The 23,491-nt window shown below is 36.1% G+C and overlaps 1 protein-coding gene across 1 annotated transcript in view; it reads right to left on the bottom strand.

Annotated features, from left to right (window-relative positions):
• Positions 1-23,491, bottom strand: part of MALRD1 (MAM and LDL receptor class A domain containing 1) — an 844,925-nt gene that overhangs the window by 308,518 nt on the left and 512,916 nt on the right. Inside the window, 1 exon segment of the mRNA XM_020966909.2 lies at positions 11,119-11,291. Coding sequence (XP_020822568.2) covers positions 11,119-11,291 — 173 coding nt within the window.

Raw genomic sequence — 23,491 nt, 5'->3', positions numbered from 1 at the left:
ATGAACAAAAAAAAGTAATCAAAGGAATAAAAGAAAAGAGTGAATAAAATGTTCATTCTTTGCAGATAATATGATGTTGTGCTTAGAGAACCCTAGAGTATCAACTAAAAAATGAGTTAAAACAAAGAACAGCTTTAGCAAAGTTGCAGAACATAAAACAAACCACCAGAAATCATCAGCATTTCTATATACTACTCATGAAGTCTGGCATGAAGAAAGAAAGAAAAATTTCATGTAAAATAACTGCAGATAATATAAAATACTTGGGAATCTCCCCACCAAGAAAAAACCATGGATTATATGAACACAATTGTAAAACATGTCTAACAGAAATAAAGACAGATCTAAACAATTGGAGAAATCTTAATTGCTCTTGGATAGGTCAAGCCTATAATAAAAACGACAATTCTACCTAAGCTAATATATTGATTCAGTGTTATACCAATCAAATTACTGAAGAATTATCTTGTAGAACTAGAAAAAAATAGTAACAATCCATCTGGAGGAATAAAAGGTCAAGAATATCAAGGGAACCAACGGAGAAAAAAGGAAATTTTTAAGGAAGGCAGCCTAGGAGTTGCAGATTTCAAACTATATTAAAACGTGGTAATCATCAAAACAATCTGGTACTTGCTAAAAAATTGAGTGGTGGATTAGGGAATAAATTAGGACCCAATACACAGTAGTAAATGATCACAGTTATCTAGTGTTTGGCGAATCCAAAGATCCAAGATTTGAGGGTGGAAACTCACAATTTAATAAAAATTGCTGGGCTACTGGAAAGCAGTTTGGAAGAAAGTAGGCATAGATCAACATCTCAATGCATATACCAAGATAAGGTCAAATAGAGGAATAATAAAGGGTGATATCAAAAGTAAATTAGAGGAGCTCGGCAAAATGTACATGTCAGATGTGTAGATAAGGAAAGAGTTTATGATCAAACTAAAGATAGGAGAGATTACAGAAAGTAAATTAGATATTTTTATTTTACCAAATTTAAAAACTCTTCCACAAACCAAACTAATGCAGGCAAAATTAGAAGCAGGAAATTTGGGAAATTTTTAAAAATAATTTTCTCTAATAAAGACCTCATTTTTCAAATATATAAGGAACTGAGCTGTATTTGTGAAAATAAGTGTCATCACCCAATTGTTACATAGTCAAAGGATATGAACAATCAGTTTTCAGAAGAAGAAATCGAAACTCTCAATAGTCACACACACACAAAAAAAACATGCTGTGAATCATTACTGATTAGAGAAACTCAAATTAATACAACTCTAAGATACCACTTCATGCCTATTACGCTGGCTAATATGACCAAGAAAGATGACAAATGCTGGAGGGGATGTGAAGAAATTGGGACACTAATGTGCTGTTTATGGAGTTGTGAACTAATCCAACCATTTTGGAGAACAATTTGGAACTATAACCGAAGAACTATAAAACTATGCATTCCTTGGGACCCAGAAATAGTACTACTAGGTCTGTATCCCAAAAAGATCAAAGAAATGAAAAAAGGACCTTGTTGGCCAAAACAAAAATATTTATAGCAGCTCTTTTTGCATTGGTAAATAAGTGTTAATTGAGAGAATGCCCATCAATTGGAAAATGCCTGAATAAGCTGGGATGTATGTTTGTGACAGTATACTATTGTGACGTAAGAAATGATGAGTGGAATGGTTTCAGAAAGACCTGGGAAGACTTATATGAATTCAAGTGAAATGAGGTGAGCAGTACCAGGAGAATATTGTATACAGTAACAGCAAGCAATACTGAAGTATCACCAACTGTGGAAGACAGCTACTTGATCACAATACTATCTAATATTTATCACAAAATAATATTTATTTTGTTTGTGTTTTCTTTTGCAACATGGCACATATGGAAATGTTTTGCATAACCTCACATGTATAATCAAATTGCTTGCCCTCTCAAGAAGAGGTCAGGGGAGAGAGACCTCTAGAAACTATTTGGAACTTAAATTTTGAAAAAAGAAAAAAAAATTTAAATGAAAGTTTAAAATAGTTGGGGCAGCTAGGTGGCACAGTGGATAGAGCACTGGCCCTGAACTCAGGAGGACCTAAGTTCAAATCCGGCCCCAGATCAAACACTTAACACTTACTAGCTGTGTTACCCTGGGCAAGTCACTTAACCCCAATTGCCTTTTATATATATATATATATGTGTGTGTGTGTGTGTGTATGTGTATATATATATATATATATATATATATATATATACACACACACACACACATATATAAATGAAATAAAATATTTTAAAAACCTGAGACCTCTGTATTTTTTGAAATTGAAAATCATATTTCAATTTAATCAGTTACCTTTGTGATCTTACATATGCTATTGTCTTGTATTTAAAAATGTTCTTCTGTGAAATGGTCCCCAGTCATTAGTAGCCTACCAAAGAGATCTGTAACACACACATAAAAGGGTCAAGAATCCCCACTCTAGAATCATTAACTATTCACAAAATTCACATTTTTTTTCAAATTTGCATGGGAAATGGAGTGTCCCCTATTTTTGTTTCTTTACAATAAACGTTTAAAATATAACATGATGCCATCATAATGCATATTTTACTTTATGAATGACAAAATAATATCTAAAATTTTAGGGTCTTTACAATTTATAAAACATTTTACATATATTATCCTATTTGATCCTTATGACAAAGGCCACCCCTTTATATCTAAACAAAATACAGCTTTTTCCATTTATAATGAATAAGGAAGGTAAGCCTTGAGGCCTAACATTTCATGTTCTGTTTATTGATTTATTTCTTTATAAATTCCTACATGTATTCTGAGATATCATAGGTTCATTTTGAATCCAAAGGTTTGTTTTGATGAAATCATTGTTCTTGAGACATTTTTTTTTTAGTTCAGTTCAATTACTCTTTAAAGTACTCATAGAAGTCATATGCAATTTTTCAAAGAAAAAATAATGGAAGATAAGGAGATGGTATGGAGAATTTTTTTTTCAGATTATTGGAACTTATTCAGGGGAAAATGAATTAAACATCAAAACTAGGATAGTACTGACTAGTCTCATTTAAATTCAACTGTATTTTATTTCTTTATCACCGTGAATTTGTTCTATGGGAGGCCATGCTGCCCCTTGTTTTCACTAGAAGCAAAGTCAAATCTATGAGAAGGTAGCTGATTCATAAGATGTGAGAAGAGGGCCTCTGGGAAGGCTTCTATGTTGTCAATTAACTGGCAAGGAATAGGACAGCATTTATAACGACAAACAATAATAATAATAATAATAATAATAATAATAATAATAAACAAATAGCATTTTTGTCCTGCTTTATATATGGTATATATATATATATATATGGCATATAAAGTTCAAAACATTTTACATATGTTATTCTCATTTGAACCTCACCACAACCTTGTAATGAAGATGCTATAATCTCCTCCACTGTATACAGATACAGGAACCTGTATCTGAGAGACACTAAGTGATTTGATCAGGGTCATTCATGTATAATATTAAGTGTCTGAGGCAGAACTGAAACTCAGGCCTTCTTGTTTTTAAGTCCAGTCATTAATCAAGTACATATAACTGCCTCAGTTTCTATTACCAAAGAAACTACTCTGGGCAAATAAATCCTCATTTCAGAGTATTCTAACACAAAAGTGAAGAAGCACTAAAGGGGCAGGAGCTACCTACCACAACTTCCTAAGCTGTCTTTTGGTGGGCAGGGGGGAATATTATCAACCCAGAGAAAAAAGGTGTTAACAACAACAAAATCAAAATCACAAAAACTCCCCATGGTGTATCACATGCAATAATGATGGCATTTCCTTTCCCTATCATCCTCCCCAATTTTGCTACCCCAACTCTATGCCAGATCTAGAAATCCCACCATTGTTCATTTGAATTTCAAGAATTTTTTTCCATTTATGAATCCTACATTACCAACCAATAAAATTCAAGAAAAATTGCAAAAAAAGATCCAATATCATGACATACGACCAGAAAAGAAGATGGGCTCACTACTTATGTAGTGAGAGCAAGGAATAATCATTTAAACAGTTTTATGTGCCCTAGTGAAGACAGAAGGATCTAGTTTCAAATCCTGGTTCTGATGCTTATTCAATGCATCACTACATATGAGAAGTAACTAGCAGAGCTGAGTCTTGAACGAACATCCTATGGCCCCAGAGTCAGTACTCTTTCTACTGCACTTTGGACAAGCCACATAACCTCGACTCCTAATTTCATCATCTCTAACATCATGGGGATAGACTACATTATCCCTAAGGTTTCTTCTAGCTCAAAATCCTATAATCCTATGAATTTTAAAACAGAAGACTTGATTCCAGTGAGCCATTCTATGCCCCTAGGAGGAACTCATAATGTCAATAGTTAGTCAGGTAATAAACATGTATTAAGTGCCTTCTCTGTGCCAGGCACAATGCCAAGCACTGGGGATAAAAATACAAATGAAAACAAAGACAGCCCCTGCTCTCAAGGAACTAATAATCTAAGAGAAGATAATACACAAAAAGAAGTTGACAAGAGAGGAGAAGAAGGTACCTGGAGGGTAACATGTTGGGAAGTTCCAAAGAAGTCCAGAAGCAGTGTCGCTGTTGGAAAATTGGGACAAAAAGCCGACTCTTTAACTAGAGACCCTGAAGCCCATGGTCCTGCTCTCCAATCATAGATTGTAATCAAAGTGTGACATCGGTCCGGGGGGGGGGAATCTATAGCCTTGAGGCCATGTGTAGCTCTCTAGGTCCTCAAGTGTGGTCCTTTCACTGAATCCACTTCACAGTGGGTTTAAGAACCCACTGCTTTAAGAGAAGTAGGGATATGCTTTCCAGTAGAACAGAAAGGGAAGATTAGAGAATAGGTAAAGAAATGCTGAAATTTTTAGAAATGGAGGAAGGAGATTAACAGATCCACCATTAGGTGACTTCAGTTTTCTCTGCGACAAAAGAGGCAATGTTACCTCTAATAAATATAGAGCTGGGAGTGGTCATTTGGTGGCAGAGCAGATAATTGAGAGAAGAAAAGATTTGGATTAACCATTATGGAAAATGAGATATGAAAGCAAAAGGTGTTGAATGGAATAATAGCTGAGTATCAATGAGAACTCAGCCAACATTATAAAACATAAATGTATGATGGTTGAAACCAGAAGAGTTTTGTGAATCTGAAAATCTCTAGTCAATGAGCTTGAATTAATTACAAAAATTGTTAACTAAATGACCATATACATGAGTTAAGTAGATCTACTTTGCAAGATATTGATGATGAACTTTTTCTATATGGCAGTGAGAACTTGGAATTCTGTAGTCTTGACTTATGGGGTCATAGATACTGCCCTTCAAAAAGAAGAGATAGAATGCTTTCTAAAAATAACAGTCTCTTTTCTGTATCTGAATTCAGGAAGAATTCTACACTCTAATTTATGAAGGATTGGAGAGAATACAGAAAGCTTTAGGATAAACCACAAAAGGTGACTTAGAATGATAAAAAATGTAGGAAAAGTTTCTCTTATTCAGACTTATAGGCATGAAAACTGATAGTGTATTTCCCAGTTTTTGCATCAGATTTTAAATTTGGAATTCAGCCCATAGGAATAATAATGAACGGGATTAAAATTCCCTTTACAGTCACAGAATTTAATCAGACAACAAATATTTATCAATCACTTATTTATATGCCAGATACTATGCTAGTTGCTGGGGATACAAATATAAAAAATAAAACAAAATCCTACTCATTAGGAACCTTAGACTCAGAAAAATAACGAAGAATCCAAAACAAAATACATGCCCATTCACTGGGGAATAATAAAAGAAAATTGTCGTACATTAATGTAATGGAATATTTCCGTTCTGTAAGGAAAAAAAAAACACGATAAATATGTGTTAAAGTGATGCAAAGTGAAGTGAGCAGAACCAAGGAAACAATATACACGATGAGCACACCAACCTAAATGGGAAAAATAATACAATAATCAAAACAGAATGCTGTACAAAGGTAATATTCACATCTGGTGCCAAGAAGAGAATGAACCCCTTCATTATACTCTGAAGAATAAGGTACTGAGGGCATGGGACACTGCATATAATGTTGGATTTAGGTGAAAGATTGGTTATGATTCCCTGTAAGGAATGGGGTAGGTGACGTATTTGAAAATGAAGGTTTGTGTTGTTGTTCAATCTTTGTTCTCAAAGAGGACCAATGACATCAAAAGGATGATGTCTTAACTTGAGAGTGAACTGAATTTAAGAGAAGCAGAGCTGTGCAAAGTCCTTAACCTCACTCTCTCCTCCAGAGACATTGGAGTTCAGTGACAAGACTTAAGTCAAGATGACTGGCAGTGGCCCAGGAAAAATGAAGGTAATATAAAAACTAAAGACATACAATGTCCATAACTTTTCTTACAAGTCAGAAGAGGCCACTTGACTCAGTACCTTACCGAAAGTCCCCTCCACAAAATACTAATGTGAAAATAACAAAGTAATGTCAATTTTTAATAAATATTTTATTAAGCATCTACTATGTGCCAGGTACTCCACCAAGAGTTTACAAATATTATTTCATTTAATCTTTACAATAATTCTGGAAGGTAAGGTGCTAGCATTATCCCCATTTTACAGGTGAAGAAACTGAGGCAAATGGAGGTTAAGCTACTAGCCCAAGGTCACATAGCTAGTAAATATCTAAGACTGTATTTTAACCCATAGCTTACTAATTCCAAGTCCAGTGCTATATCCACTATACCACCTAGCTATGACAGCAAGTCAGAAGTATACCATTTTCCAATTTTAATAACTAACATTTAGTGCTAAGAACTTTACAAATAATATCTCATTTGAACACAACCCTGGGAGCTCAGCTTTCGTTACCACTATTTTGCAGTTGAAGAAATGGAGGCAATTACAAGTCATGTGTCTTGCCGAAAAAAGTCATCAGTATCAATAGAAAAGTGGACACTTTGGGTCTGGTATGTACAGAGCCTCCAATACTCACTGAAGTTTCAGCACTGATTGGAATTAATTTTAGTATTTTCAAAATTCTAGCAGAAGTATTCCAAGCAACAAGCTATGATCCAATATTTGCACACTTTGACCATCCATAAAGACTTACAAAAGAATAGAGAAAGAAGTTGCAGTGAACACAGGAGCCCAAACTGTTTACCTTCCACAGTGAGTCCTGAGGTACTTTACCTTGGGGACTCCCTAATACCACCAGAGTGGAAGGATAAGTCGAGGCTAAAACTCAGCAAGAGGACAGGTATGTTCTCATCACATGAGTGAAAGGTGAGATGTTCAACATACAGAATTCAGCTCACAGATTCCTGAACATTCAGAAAAAGATGTTAGAGTATTCCGTCTACAATGAAAGATCTCAGAAAATGTCTCAAAGAAATACTAATTAATGGTATCATCACAGAATGTAGTAGCCCTTATGTATCACCCGTAGTGGTGAGCCCAAAGAAAAGAGATACAAATATGTGTTGATTTCTGAACTTTGAATGAAAGAGTTAAAATAGTATGGTAGGTTACGCCACAGGTGCAAGATGTCCTGGATTGGCTGTGAGGCAACCAGTGGTTTGTATTCTTGAACTTGTGCAGTGGATACTACCAGTTTCCTATATCTGAGGAAGAGGAAAGACCATTTTCATATGTTCATCTGGAATTTACCAGTCTGACTGAACAACTTACTTGTTTACAGAATAGCCCCTGAAAATGGAAGAAGCCCAATGAGGGCTATTCACTGCAACCAGCTATTGCCCATAGGAGTTACCTGGACTTTCAAATGATCAGATAGAGAAAACTAATGGGCAACCTAGGCAAAGGCTGAAGAAAAGAAGCTGTCCACCATCTGTACAAAGACATTCTGACCCAGGTGTGGGTAGCGAAAACTATGCAATCAGTGAAGGAAGTATATTGTATTATTACATGGCAAGAGATCTAAACCCAGGGGCAGCTCCTTCCCCACCCAAAACTTCTACAGAGACTCAAAAGGTACAGATTCAATCTACATACTGACGAACAACATGACAGAGCTGCCACCACAAGTATAAAAGGCTATAATGATTCTGATGGTCAGCCCATATTAACGACTAGATCTGGTAGAGGGACAAAGAGAACAATCCCTGAGTGATAGGAGAGCTAGGTCTATTACACCAGTCATTTGACTATGTCACAACATTACAGGCAAAAATGAAAATACTTGTAGACGTATATGTATCTAGGCAATGATAGTAGACATTGCCAATGTGAACATCATCATGGATGTAATTGCATATGCTTACTGCTGTACATGTTAATTACTTCATGTTTGAGTATGCTTGTTTTTTATTGCTGTATTCATTTAGCAATATTTTATGTTATGAACAGTTGATTATATTCAAGTTGTATCATATACAGCTATCTAGCTTTGCTTTGTTAGTTAGCCATGCTTATTGCTTTCAATTGATTGCTATGTATTATGTATGAGTATACTTTTGAAATGTGCATATATTATATACTGTACATACTAGGCATGTTGCTACTGCAGTATGCTTCTAGATGATGTTCTGTGTAGTGCCATGACCATTGTAGGTAATGTTGATGTACATCAGTTTTAATGTTTTAAATTTCAATGATACTGAAGGTTGGTTACATGGGATGCTAGGAAAACTATTTGTGTTGTTTTAAAACACTGATGCTTGTGTTTACTGTTATAGATTTTGAATGCGGCACAGCTGATCTTTGCAAGGTACTCCAATGAGTTTTAGCCCAGGGGAGGAATGTAATTCTAGTCCCAAAGCCCATTAGAATGGAATTTCTTCCTCATTGGTGGAGATCTATTTCCTTGCTTGCACGAGGGGTGAGGTAAAGTTTAAGAAAGTGGAATGGAAGAAAGATCTTCAGATTTCTTCAAGCCATTGAATCTCTTTTTAATTTAGGCACTTCTGGCTTCAAGACAGAAGATGGAAGATACCAACTCCAATTCAAGTTGCTGAAGGAAAAAGGTTTTGGGCAGAATTTGACATGAGAGGAGCTGGCAGTCTCTCTCTCCATATTGCTACACTAGAGACTTTGGGGAACCTTCCTTTGGGTGAGATCTAGGTTTCTGTCTCAACTGAGTGGAATTACCTGACTCCTCTCTGGAAAGCTCCTTCACCCTCTATTGCCTGGTATGTATTCTCCAATGTACATGTTCTCTGATTTTTGTTTGTTATGGAATTGGATAAATGGGTTTCTTTGATTAAAAAAAAAGAATCATTTAGTCTTTGCTCGAAGATCATAAATCAGGGAGAACTTACTACCTCTGCAGCAAACATTAATGGAGAATATTTTAAGGTGAGAGGTAATGAACACATGAATTATAGGTAGTGGCTGGGTTCCCAAAGGCAGATATGATGTTTTACAGGAAAAAAAAAAGGAATAAAAGAAGGAAATCTGAACATAGCAGCTAGGTTAACAGTAAAGAAAAACACAGAACAAATCCAGGATTAAAACTCTCAATTTCTACCTCTTTGTTCTAAATTCCATTCTTTCTTTCTTTCTAATACCATTGGGAATTTGTATAAAGATTTTTTTTTCTGTTCAGTTTGCCAAGATCATTTGGAGATTCAATTACTGGCCACAAGAGTAATAGACTCAGAATGAAGTTACCAGAGAAAAATTTGAGATTCCTTTATGACGTCAGATTTGCTATGTGATGTTCTGCCTTGTAATTCCATTTTCTTCTAACAACTAAGACCGAAGTCACACCCATTCTCTCCCAAGACAGTCCTCTTTCTACCAATTGACCCATATACTCTAAGTTTGTTGTTGTTTTATAAATCATCTGAAGTCTGTGAAGTCTAGTTTTCTGTGATTTATTCAATATGGCTGGGAGTGTCTTGTGGGGGAAATGAAGGAGAAAAACAGAATTGATGTTTACTCCTAGGCAGAACCCTCTGAAACAGTGCTACTTATAAAAATGCAGATATTATAATATTGCTGAAAGCCCAAATCACATTTTTGAATGGCTTCATTGCAATGGCATTTTAATAGAAGGATCACAGTTATAAAACTAACAATCAGGTTCAATGGCTCAGTCACAGAAACTAATCCCCAAGCCACTCTATGTAACATACCATAAAGAAGATATACTTAACCTGGGGTCCATAATTTAAAAATACATTTTGATAAATGTATTTCAATATAATTGGTTTCCTGTGTAATCCTTTGTCTTCTATTTTGTGCATTTAAAAACAATCTGAGGAGATGTCCACAGGCCTCACCTGACTGCCAAAAGGATTATATACATACATATACACATATATATGTATATATACATGTACATAGGTAGGTGTGAATGTGTATGTGTATACGTATGTGTGTATACACACACAGTTAAGAATGTCTGCCACAGAGTATGTTACTGAGAATAGATTGTTTGATTAGATATTCAAAAGCCAATATTTGGATAAAGGATTAATAAAGGCTTCATATTAAAATTATGAATTAACTAAAATTACAGGTATGGATTTAGGGCTTAGCCTCTATGCCTAAGGAGCCAAACCTGAAAGTTAATATGATGTACTTAAATATCCTTATTGAATATTTTCTTGTATCATTTGAGTCAGAAATGCTATTTGGCCAAGAGAGTCTGAACAGGTCTAATACATATGTATAAATGCTACCTACTCCTAGCCAGCTTCCTACTTCCATTCTACTGGTATTCATTTTACTGATACAAACTTAATAAATTACAATTGCTCAAATTTAATTTGTTAGACTGAACAGGCCTTTACTAAATATTTACAAAAGAGGAGAAACATATCTAAATGTTAGAAATGGTGAGGAACTCAATACTGAGAGTGAGAGTGGGAATTACATGTAGGAAGTAAGGGATGGAAATGATATTACTCAGTGAAGTGAAGTGTCTATCAAAGTTTGTAAAAATATGGACTTCTATCTAGATTTTGAGCGGATGACAGTTATAACAAAGTTTGTGTGCACATATATGCATATATATATGCATAAATATTCATACATATTCATTATATATAATATACATATATATAATAAAGACAAAATAGTAAGGCAACAACTGATTCTAATGGAAATCCTTGCCTTGGACTTACCTGTGCTACAATTCCTAAATTCGATGTCATCAATTGCTGCTCCTCCTCCCAGATCTCTTACTCTGATGCCTTCAAATATAATTTCAAAATTTCTTAACTTTCCCAGAAGGATTTCTGCCTTTTCCCAATGATTGCCAGGATCCTGTCCTTCTTCTCTCCACACTTTGAAAGTCCTTTCTCAGTCTGAAAATTTAAAGTTTCCAAAATTAAGTAATTAATTATGGAAAGAGGAAAAAAAAACTCATTTAAAACAGATAACTTCCATAATCTTATCCTTGAGGAGTATTGAGCCATAACTACATTGATGATTACTGGAAATAGAGTTGGAACTTCAGAGACAACCTATTCTAATGCTCTCATTTTTGAGAAGGCATAGTCCCATCAATAGCAAACCAAGAATTGGGTAAGAGAAGGAGTGGAAAATGTGATGTCAGAGATATGTATGACTCGAAAAGATGTTGGCCCATTGGAGGAGAGGGACAACTAACTGAAAGCCAGACTGTATGCTCTACTGCTCCCTACATGATATCAAAGGTACTAATGGAAGGTCCTCAACATTTACTTTAGGATCGATCTCCTGTAAATGATTCATGGTAAGGTATGGTTAATAGACACACAAAATGAAAAAGCATGTATATGGTGAAACTTGCCAAGTTGAAGAGTACTTGTATCAATGAGAGCACAGATCCACTGAAGCACAGCCCTTTCCTTAAAACAATGAAATTGCCTGACTCTGTTAGTGAGGTTATGTATTTGCTTTGTTTATGTGGACTCTTTCAAGAGGAAGATATGCTTGAATCTCCTTCAACAGTAAAAGTTATCCAAAATGGGAGATTTATATTATTAAATTATGTAGCTATTTCCCTTCAATAGTCCAATTTTCAAATACTCAACTGGTTAAATTATCTCAAATATGTATTCACTCCCTTAAGGCAGATCACAACTCCTCCATACTTCAACAGCCAATGAGACTCTTGTCCATATTCTCCCATTTTTGCCACAGGGATATTAGCCAACATCTTGGAGTAAGGGGAAGGTTCTTATTTGCTTTCTCCTGATAATGCAAGAATACCAGGGGAACACAAGGTATATTTATCAGTTATCCTTTGCTCTTATCATGTGACCAGTTCTTCTTCATATTCTGATTTTCATTAGAATATGGATGGCAAAAAAAAAAACACATCACTTTGATGCTTTTTCAGTCATTATGACTCAAGAGTATTCATTTCTGCTCATCTGAGTCCAGTTGTGCTTTTACTTCCTAAAATTCATTGATTCTGGTACAGCTAGAGCAATGCACAGCAATTTTATGCGGTAGATATTGCTGACTGTTAAGGTGAAAAAATCAAAAGAGAAGGCTCATTAAAGAAATTGCTTTCAGGTCTACAATTTAATGAATATAAATCCAAGTCAAACTAGTGCTACCATTTGAATTACAGCCCAACTGCAACATGAGGTTGAGGCTACTTATAATCAAAGGAGTAGAGATCTATCATCTCATGTCACTCACATGAGTGATAAAGAAAAGCAGCTTGGAATCTTCTTAAGGATAGGGGCTAAATCTTTATATTGTATTGTGCTATTCAATTCCTAGACTCTCATGAAAGCATATATGCTGCCAAATTCACAGCGAGAACATGACAAAGTGAGGATCTTTAATCAGGAGACATCATGAAGCAGTAAAACCTTCCAGATTTATCATCAATAACAGTTAGCATGCAAATAGTACTTTAAGATTTTCAACATGCTTTATATACACTTTCATTTGGCCCTCAAGATAATCCTATAGGTGGGATATATAGTTATTAATATACCTATTTTTTACAGAATATAGAACTGAGGCTTAGAAAGGTAATGTGACATATAACCATAGATTTCAAGGTGGAAGGGATCTTGGAGCTTATTTTTTTTTCCAACCCTCTCATTGTATATGAAGAAACTGAGGTCCAGAGAAGTTGTCATTTAATTTCAATTCGTAAGTAGTATTTCAGGATTCAAATTCAGGCACTTTGACTTCCAAATCTATTCTTTTCTCCACTATGCCATCTTTCCAGGAGGCTGATTGTACTAATATGGGAGGCTCCTAACTTGTCTAGATGACAAAAGTAGTGATATAAGAATGAGCGATCCTCCCATCCTGGCTAATAGAGAGGACACAAAGTCTGAGTAGGAAGATATTCTGGTTTTGGGGGTTTTTTTGTAATTTTTAAAAATTTACTTATTTATTTATTTTTAAATATAAATTTATTTATTTGTAGTTTTCAACATTCATTTCCACAAGTTTTTGAGTTCCAAATTTTCACCCCGTCTCACCCTCCCCCCACAAGATAGCATGCATTCTGAATATCCCTTCCCCTAGTCTGTCCTCTTTTCTTTCTCTCCCCCCTTCTCTTAACCCCTTTCCCTTCTATTTTCCTGTAGGGAAGGATAGACTTCTGCACCTCATTTCCTGTATTTCTTATTTCCCAGTAGCATGTGAAAACTTTTGTTTTTAAACATATCTTTTTAAAACTCTAGGTTCCAAATTTTCTATCTTCCTCCCTCCCCACCCACCCTCATTGAAAAGGCAAGCAACTCAATATAGGTTGTACATGTGCAGTTATGCAAAACACGTCCATAGTAGACATGTTGTGAAAAACTAACTTTATTTCCCTCAATCCTATTCTGCACTCCCATTTATTCTATTCTTTCTTTTGACCCTATTCCTCCTCAGAAGTATTTACTTCTGATTACACCTTTTCCAATCTGCCCTCCTCTCTATCATCCCCTGCTCTCTTGTCCCCTTCTTCCCCTATTTTCCTGTAAGGTAAAACAGACTTCCATACCCAATGGAATGTGTATGTTATTCCCTCCTTAAGACAAATCCTATGAGAATAAGATTTACTCATTCCCTCTCACCTTCCCCTGCTTCCCTTCCACTGTAAGAGACTTTTCTTTTCTGTTTTTTCTTTGTGAGATAATTTACCCCATTCTACCTCTCCCTTTCTTCTTCTCCGAATATAATCCTCCCTCATCCCTTAATTTTATTCTCCAGATATGACCCCTTAATCTTCAACTCACCCTGGGCCATCTATCTATCTATCTGTCTGTCTGTCTATCTATCTATCTATCTATCTATCTATCTATCTATCTATCTATCTACATACCTATAATTTTTTTCCTCCTACTACCCTAATACTGACAAAGGTCTCATGAGTTATAAATATCATCTTTCCATGCAGGAATGTAAACAGTTCAATCTTAATAAGTCTCTTATGATTTCTCTTTCCTGTTTACCTCTTCATGTTCCACTTGAGTCTTGTATTTGAAAGTCAAATTTTCTATTCAGCTCTGGTCTTTTCATCAGGAATGCTTGAAAGTCCTCTATTTCACTGAATGACCATTTTCCCCTGAAGGATTATACTCAGTTTTGCTGGGTAGGTGATTCTTGGTTGTAATCCTATCTCCTTTGCCCTCTGGAATATTATATTCCATGCCCTGTGGTCCTTTAATGTAGAAGCTGCTAAATCTTGTGTTATCCTGATTGTGTTTCCACAGTACTTGAATTGTTTCCTTCTGGCAGCTTGTAATATTTTCTCCTTGACCTGGGAACTCTGGAATTTGGCTACAATATTCCTAGGAGTTTTCCTTTGGGGATCTCTTTCAGGAGGAGATCTGTGGATTCTTTCAATTTCTATTTTGCCCTCTGGTTCTATATATCAGGGCAGTTTTCCTTGATAATTTCTTGAAAGATGATGTCTAGGCTTTTTTTGATCATGGCTTTCAGATAGTCCAATAATTTTTAAATTCTCTCTCCTGGATCTATTTTCCAGGTCAGTTGTTTTTCCAATGAGATATTTCACATTGTTTTCTAATTTTTCATTCTTTTGGATTTGTTTTACAGTGTCTTGATTTCTCATAAAGTCACTAGCTTCCAATTGCTGTATTCTAATTTTAAGGAAATATTTTCTTCAGTAGTCTTTTGGACTTCCTTTTCCATTTGGCCAATTTTTCTTTTTAGGGCATTTTTCTCCTCATTGGCTTTTTGGACCTCTTTTGCCATTTGGGTTAGGCTATTTTTTAAGGTGTTATTTTCTTCAGTATTTTTTTGGGTCTCCTTTAGCAAGCTGTTGACTTGTTTTTCATGATTTTCTTGCATCACTCTCATTTCTCTTTCCAGTTTTTCCTCTGCTTCCCTCACTTGCTTCTCAAAATCCCTTTTGAGCTCTTCTAAGGCCTGGGACTGATTCACTTTTTTCTTGGAGGCTTTGGATGTAGGAGCTTTGACTTTGTTGTCTTCTTCTGGTTGTATATTTTGATCTTCTTTTCACCAAAGTAAGATAATATAGTCTGACTCTTTTTGCTGCTTGCTCATGATCCCGGCCAATTACTTGAGTTTTAAACTCTTTGTTAAGGTAAGATCTGCTTCCAATGTGGAGAATGTACTGTCCCAAGCTTCGGGGTTTGTACAGCTGTTTTCAGAGATACTTGTAGGACCTGTAAATTTTCAGTTCTTCAAGGTGGTATGATAAGGGGTGAGGTGTTTACTCCTTTCCTGGCCTGTGACCACAAGTACTCCTTTCTGTCCTATACCTGTGAGGAGGGGTTTCTCTCCACAGCTACTACAAGCTCTACCACGCCAGTGCTCCTCCTCACCCCAGCACTACCACCCAGAACTGTGACCCAGATGCAAACACAGGCAAAGCAAGAGATTCCTGGCTCATCACTGGCAAAGAGATCTCTGCAATCCCTTTCTGATCAGCCACTGGGTTCCCCCTCAGTCTGTGGGCCAGAAGCTAGGGAAGCAGCTACCCCCCTCAGGGCCATGCTCTTGGGGAATGAAGCTGAAACTCCGCCTTCCTTTCTCAGCACTGACAGAAATAGACTTTTCCCACTGACCTTCTAAGTTGTCTTTGGCATTCGTGGGTTGAGGAGTCTGGAAACCTCCACAGCTGCCCACAGTTCAGTCCTCTGAGCCCTGCTCCAGGTTTGCTGCACCTGCGCGCCCACACCGCGCTGCGCTGTGCTCCCAGCCAGGTGCGATACACCTTTCTGATCAATCATCCAGGTTGTCTTGGGCTGGAAATTTGTCTCACTCTGTCTTTTTGTGAGTTCTGCTGCTTCAGAATTTGTTTAGAGCCATTTTTTATGAGTATTTGGAGGGGTTTGGGGAGAGCTTAAGCAAGTCACTGCTTTCACTCCACCATCTTGGCTCCGCCCCCTCAGTAGGAAGATATTCTGAATGTAATATTTGCAAACCATCTACTGCTTTATAGACGTTATCTGCCAACCACCTTTCCAAAATGAGAGATCTCCATATTTAAGATATAGCATAGACTTGGCTTCAATAAGTAATAGCATTGATCTTTTCTTGGAGCTAAAGTGAGTGGAACATTTATACCTAAATAATTTAGTTTAAGTACTAGACTGAAAGTGGAAAAAAAAAATCTCTGTATCCAAGAAATTACCATATTAAATGCAGGGAAGCCATGGATTATCAAACTAACTTCTTCAGTTGATTGACAGATTTAGCTGGTAATTTTTATCACATTGTCTTCATATCATAATGTCTTCCTCATTAGTTCCACTAAAAGAGCTCAGACTCAACTTTGACTTGGTGAATACTAAATCCTACAGAAGAGCTTGAGGCACTGAGCAATTAAAAGACTTGCCCAGGGCCACAAAACTAGTAAGTATCAGATGCTGGACCTGAATCCAGGCCTTCCTGACTCCAAGGTCAGCACTCTATCCACAATACTAGGTTGCCTCTCATTGCATTAATATGCATCCATGATGATAGCTAATTATCAGTGTTAACTGAAAGACAGAAGTACCCTTCAAAGTTGGCCTTCAGCTCCTTCATTAACATATTACTGGTTTAGAAACAATAGAATAATTAGTTAAAATTAAAGCTGTAAGCAGAAGAATTGTGTCTGATGCTCAGTAATATAAATGATATGGTTATTGATGAAAATCAATTCTAATTTGCATAACTCATTTATCTTGGCTATAGTTCTGAAGATTTTCTATTAATCTGCCTGTTTCTTACAAACCCATTCATTAAGTATGCCAAACCCCAAGAGGATTTTTAAACAATATTATTAAAGGAAGGTGATTCTTTTAATCTATAAAATTTAGGCCACTTCTTTAATCTTCTCTGAGTTTCCTATTAAAAACAGATTTCTTTTACATTTTGTTATTTCTTGCTTATGTTATGTAGTGAGAATAAAGAAGAGAGATTCTCTTGAATAACTAAATACTGAAACATAATAGAAAATTGAATTCAAATACTCAAATGGATGTGCAATCTCATCAATTCAAAGGTTCCCACTAGTGATGCAAACCACAATCTATGTGCTCTCATCTGATCTTAATCTTGTGCATTTCCAAAAATACCATCACAGGTTACCTGTTCAATATGCTAAAGGGCTTAATCAATTTCTTCCAACCTCATCAGGGTAACTCCTTGTATATTCTTGCCATCCATACGTTATCTCTCATTCCCATTACCTGACCAACTGTCTTATCTTTCTATCACATGATTCTTTGGTGACATCCCTTACTCCTGTTCTCTTTCAGAGCTCCTCGTTAGCTGTATATTGCAACATGCCAATGTCCACTATGAATCATTTCATTGCCTACTGTGGGATGTTCATCTTTAGTTATTTGGAGACTGTAACCTCCTAGATCTCCCTGACTTACAGCAACTCAGGTAAAATATTCATATTGAAAACATGTCCTCTGCTGTTATGGGAAGTATAGGGTCAGAATTGCATATAACAAGCATGAAATAATGCCCCCATTACACATACCAGATACTTCTCTTCACTAAAAACAAAATAAAAACAAAAACCCTGATAATAAAGTTAGTTTTTATAGTTAGAACTATTAATGCATCAATCCCTATATTTATAAAGCAACTTCAGAGGTTCTATGGCAGGCAATCAGCAGGTGTCTCTCTCCACTTCACTTTTCACCAATCTGTTGAATTCAATATTGCTTAATTAACACCCAGGTCTTATTTCTCTGACTTTATCCATTCGATCACCAGATGCTTTAAAAAATGGCCATCAGAGAAGGTTATCTTTGAGTGTAGGACCTGTCTTTTGTTTTTATTTGTTTCCTTGGCACTTAACGTAGTCCCTGGCACACAGTAGGCTACTTAATAAATGCTTATTTTTGTTGTTGTTTTTGTTTGTTTGTTTGTTTTAGACAATTGGGGTTAAGTGACTTGCCCAGGGTCACACAGCTGGTAAGTGTCAAGTGTTTGGTCTGAGGCTGGATTTGAACTCAGGTCCTCCTGACTCCAGGGCTGGTGCCGTATCCACGGCACCACCTAGCTGCCCCCAATAAATGCTTATTGACTGAATGACTAGCATTTTGATTGCCTTAGGCAATTCTCCAATGAGAAATGTATTTGAGCCCTTCTTAAGTCCATGGAAATTATTTTGCAATGGTTTATATGGTTTCCCAAAAATGAAGTATGAATTATGCTGGTGGCATGTCAATAATGTATCCAGTCCTATGACAGGTACCCAGAGTTATTTGAATGTTTCTGCACAATGCCTAACATAGACTCCAGCACATAGTATACATCTATTCATACATGTTCAATAAATAGACATTTTATTCTAATATCAAGAAATTTAATTACTGTAAATACTTCATGGTATAGGAGAAAAATCCATGACTTCCGAGTTTGAGTTCAGGATTTGAGTTCAAATCTTGCCTCTGACACTATCTGCGTGACATTGGGTAAGATATGTAACATTCCTGAACCTTAGTCATCTGTTCAAATTAAGGAATTGGACTAGATGACCAGTCATGTGACTCCCAGCTCTGATCCTATCACATTTTTAGCGTTCTAAACATATTATGTGTAGCTAGTTATCAGTTTTTCTCCACTAATGTTAGTTTGTAAAAGAATTGCACAGAAGAATGATCAAGGAGAGACACAGCATTCTAATTCTTAGAGGGTCATTAGACAGAACATGTTTTGTAAAGGACTTGACTCTGACCTTTCTTGACAGAGCAGACTGAAAAAAAGAACTAGATTAGAAGAATTGTCTGTGAAAGGATAAGAAGGGTGGGAGGAAATTATTTCACAGGACTAAATGTCCCTAGTAACAGTGCTTCAAATTATTAAGCACAGCTTCACCTGAAGCTTGAAAAAAGTAAGAATGAACTAATGAAAAGGCATTTATTAAGTGCATACTATGTACCAGAAACTGTGATAAGCACTACAACAACAACAAAAAAAAACCAAGTAAACAAGATCATTCTTGACCTCAAGGAGTTTATATTTTGATGTAGGAATAAAAATCATAAAGGGCTGACCTAGTTTGGAAAATGCAGGAAGTGAAGTGGAAGCCTGTTTTCCAGCAAGATAGTGAGAATGTTCACTCAGGGTCAGAGGGAGTAGAATCCAGATTGCAGAGGAAAATGGTTGAGAAATGTATAGCATGGGAGGCACCATTCTTTGGAAGTGGCTGAGTAGTAAGATTGGATTTGGTTTCTTAAAAAGCATCTGGTAATGAGCTACTATGCTTGGCATTAACTTGGAAGTTAACATTCTTTTATGTTTATAGAACATTTTTGGTATTTAGGGAATATTTTCTCAAAATGGCTCTTTTTTTTTTCAGTGAGCCAGTTAGTGATTTAATCTCCCCAGGTCTTATTTTCTCCAACTAAAATAAAGAAGAAACCCAAAAGATAAGATTCTCCCATGCCTTTTCCAACCACACACACACACACACACACACACAAAATCATCAGTTTACCTCTACATGCATAGTATATATATATATATATATATATATATATATATATATATATTATATATATTATATAATATATATATATATATATATATATAATGCATGTGGAAAGGGAGAGGGAGAGGGGAAAGGAAGAAGAGGGAAAGAGAGAGAAAGAGGGAAAAAGTGAGAGAGAGAGAAAGAAATAGGGGAGAAGGAAAGAGGGAATAAGAAAAGTTTTAGTAGGTTTCATCACTTTTTTCAACCTACTTGTAAACTTTTGATAGCCTATAAAATACTCAGGCCTTTTTTATTTCATTGATTTTTACTTATGTCTCAAGCAAATTTAATAAAGGTAGACTGAGGCATAGACTCCAAGTGAGATCAGTTTATTAACAGTGATGTATATAACTTTTAACAAAGTGGGTCAGACTGGCAAACTCAGTAAAACCAGTGACCCCAGTGAGGAGGGGCACTCTTTATTGACACACAAGAAAGAATGGTTCTAAGAAAGGTGGGCTGGCATTTAGGTGAGGCTGATCACACACATCTCTGAAAATTAAGGAATGTTAATTGTTTTATGGGATCCATCTGCATCTAGTAATAGTTGCTGGCGTAGTGAAACTTCTAGACTTTCTGTCTCCTTGGAAGAGATTTAAAACAAACCCTACACTAATTGCATAAGGACAGGCAAGAAGAAACAACCAACATATCTTTTGGGGGTGATACCAAGTTAACTTGTGGGGCTTAAAGATACCAAAAAGATATCCTGGAAACATTCCAAGGGCTACCTGTATGAGAGAAAACAACTTTTCTTTTAATTATAACTTTAAACTAACTCAGAAGGAAAACTGAATTCCTGAGCTCAACTCAAGAACATAGAAATGTGGCTGCAAGTAGACGTAAATTCAATTATAAAAGTCAATACGACATGAAATCAATTACATTGAAGAAACAACAAAGTGTAGATCAATACAGTAGAAACTCGAGATAATATTACTTTTTCATCTTTTCACTTAGGATCATAGATTTAGAGCTGGAAATGATCACATAGGCCATCTACTCCAATCCTCTCATTTTACATATGAGGAAACTGAGATCCAGCAAAGTTAAAAGAATTGCCCATAGTGGCATTAAGTAATGGAGGCAGACTTCCACTTCCTTTTATGGTTTCTTTTAATAAGAATTTAAGAAAATAACACCACTACTTACTGAGCAATGTGTTTGTTCAACTATGAAAGCTCAAATGGGTGATAATGGTGCACCCAAAGTCACACTGAAAAATTAAGATTTTCAAGGAAGAAGGCAAAGAACCAAAATGGTTTGCCACTTTGGGCATTGACTAACATGTTAAGTAGAATCACTGAGACTCTACAAGGCCCACTGGTCTGCTTGAAAGTCATAGCCGGTATATTTTTCTGAAGGTCCTACTATTTTCTATATGTAGAGTCTCAGTGACCTTACTCAGCATCACAAGCTAGGACACTGCCCTTGATTTTCTCATCTAGGGGTTGTTGTCAGACAGCCTCTGTCTTCCAAACTGCATTTGGTAACATTCTGAGAATGTTCCTCCTGAATGAGGGAGGAAAATGAGATGGTTGACCACAGAAGACGAATTTGTGAAAAACAGAATTGAAGACTCCTTAGGAAGCAGTTGACAGGAAGAATAATGACAGCAGGCAGCAAGGTCACGCAGAAGATGTCAGTTAGGAGGGAATGTTTCTGTCCCTTGGCACACTGTCATTCACAAGAGTTGATAACAATTCAATACAAACAGCTCAACAGCATTTCATGACAAAAGTATTGGCAACAACTCAGCTCATCTGTTTTCTCATGGGGCTGGGAGGAAGAAGAATGGGAACAAAGCAGCAGTTTGGTGCTCCAATAAATGCAATAAATGGGACTGCAGCTCTTGCTACTACGCATCTTCAGAAATTTCTCTACAAAGCACGTAGTGTTGACTTGGGACCTATAGTATTAATAAAATGTGTTAAAACATCAGGGTTGCACAATTAGAAATATTAATGATGGACCATTATTAAAATAGCATTAATCACATGAAAATGGAGTCTGTTACATCAAATAACTTAAATATTTCTTGCGTAAGTCTAAAAACCTCAACTCAGAAGTATTTGTGCAATTTATGTGCAAGAAAGTAGGGGAAGGTTAGGGTGAGTAAAACATTAGTTTCACTAAAATGGAAAGCTATAAATTTTACGATTTAAATTCTATCTCAATGGGCAATCTAAGAGAGTCATAAAGTATGAACAAAATAAAAATCTCAAGGCTATATTTACATAAGCTTACCAAACCACACAGTGAGTATGAAAAAAAAAAAAAAGAATAGGAAAAAAGGGCAGAGGAACCCACGAGGACTGAATAGGTAAAAGAGAGGATTTGTATCTTTCTTAAATTCACTAACCATTTAACAGGAAATGAACAGGATAAAAGATCAAGTTGTCCCCATGCATTGAAATTTCTTGAAAGGTTGAACTATTTTAGTAGTGGTAACAATGTTGACGTGTGTGTGTGTGTGTGTGTGTGTGTGTGTGTAAATTAAAATGGAGTGCTATGATAATGCATCATTGAATTTTATTTTTTCTAATGCATGAGTACAAGTGGCAGACATATGTGTTGACAAAATCAAATACAGCACTAGTTTACAAAGAGGTAGACATCTAAGATTTCATTTGTAAGTTGGTTGTTGGGAATTTGAAACATATTTTCCTACAGTAACAATGTTAAAAAATGGTGCTTTTTTCCCCCACAATCCAGAAGCCCTTTAAGTACCATTCTAGTTCTGGATCTGTGATTCTCTGATTAGTTCTTACTAATCTAGCTCAGTAAATACAGTTAAATTAGATTTTTCTTTCTGTCATGATTCAGTATTTTAAGGATACATTCGTGGTCTCATTTTCTTCTCAACAACGAAAACACTGACACCATAGTGGAGTGTCTTTGCACATTGGTAGGCCAAAAAACAAAAACAACCAAACAACCCCCAAAATGTTCCCTGGTGACCAGATTTTTAACGATGAGAGTTTTCTAGTTTAACTAAGTTGATAATCCTATGGCAGCAACATCTGTCATATTGCCAGGTTTCTATATGAATTCATTTCTGCTGGCAGAACTTATCAGAGCTTGCCTTCAGCCAGTACACTGATCAAGAACCCTCTTTGCACCTTAATGAGGCATCATATTAAGATTCTTTTCATATCATATGCTCTTCATCTTATTTCTGCCCAGCTCCCATGTATTTATTTCCTGTGAAAAAAAAAAGGTATATCCTAACCATAATTTCACCCAATTTACCACCTGAATTTGAAGGCTACCATATCTTCACAGTTAGAGGCTGCCTCTTCATTCCCTAAAGGGTGGGTATCACAAATGATGTAGGCATGGAGGAGTGGATGATTCATAAATTACTGATGGAACCACATTGCTTTTCCCATAATAGGGATAAAATGGCGAAACAAAAAGCCACCATCCTATGATTTCAGCTATGGAGAAGGAAAAGGAGGATTTTAAAAGGCTCATAAAAGGGGACTTGGTTTTTCTTCACATCATCATTTAACAGATTTTTAAAGAGCAGATACCCATTGTCTTGGAAGGCGACCCTGTTCTGGCAGACCAGTAGG

Source organism: Phascolarctos cinereus, unplaced genomic scaffold, assembly GCF_003287225.1.
Source record: "Phascolarctos cinereus isolate Bilbo 61053 unplaced genomic scaffold, phaCin_HiC Scaffold_1;HRSCAF=81, whole genome shotgun sequence".
Taxonomy (NCBI): domain Eukaryota; kingdom Metazoa; phylum Chordata; class Mammalia; order Diprotodontia; family Phascolarctidae; genus Phascolarctos; species Phascolarctos cinereus.
The sequence above is the reverse complement of the archived record's forward strand: the minus strand, read 5'-3'. Positions and strand labels throughout refer to the sequence as shown.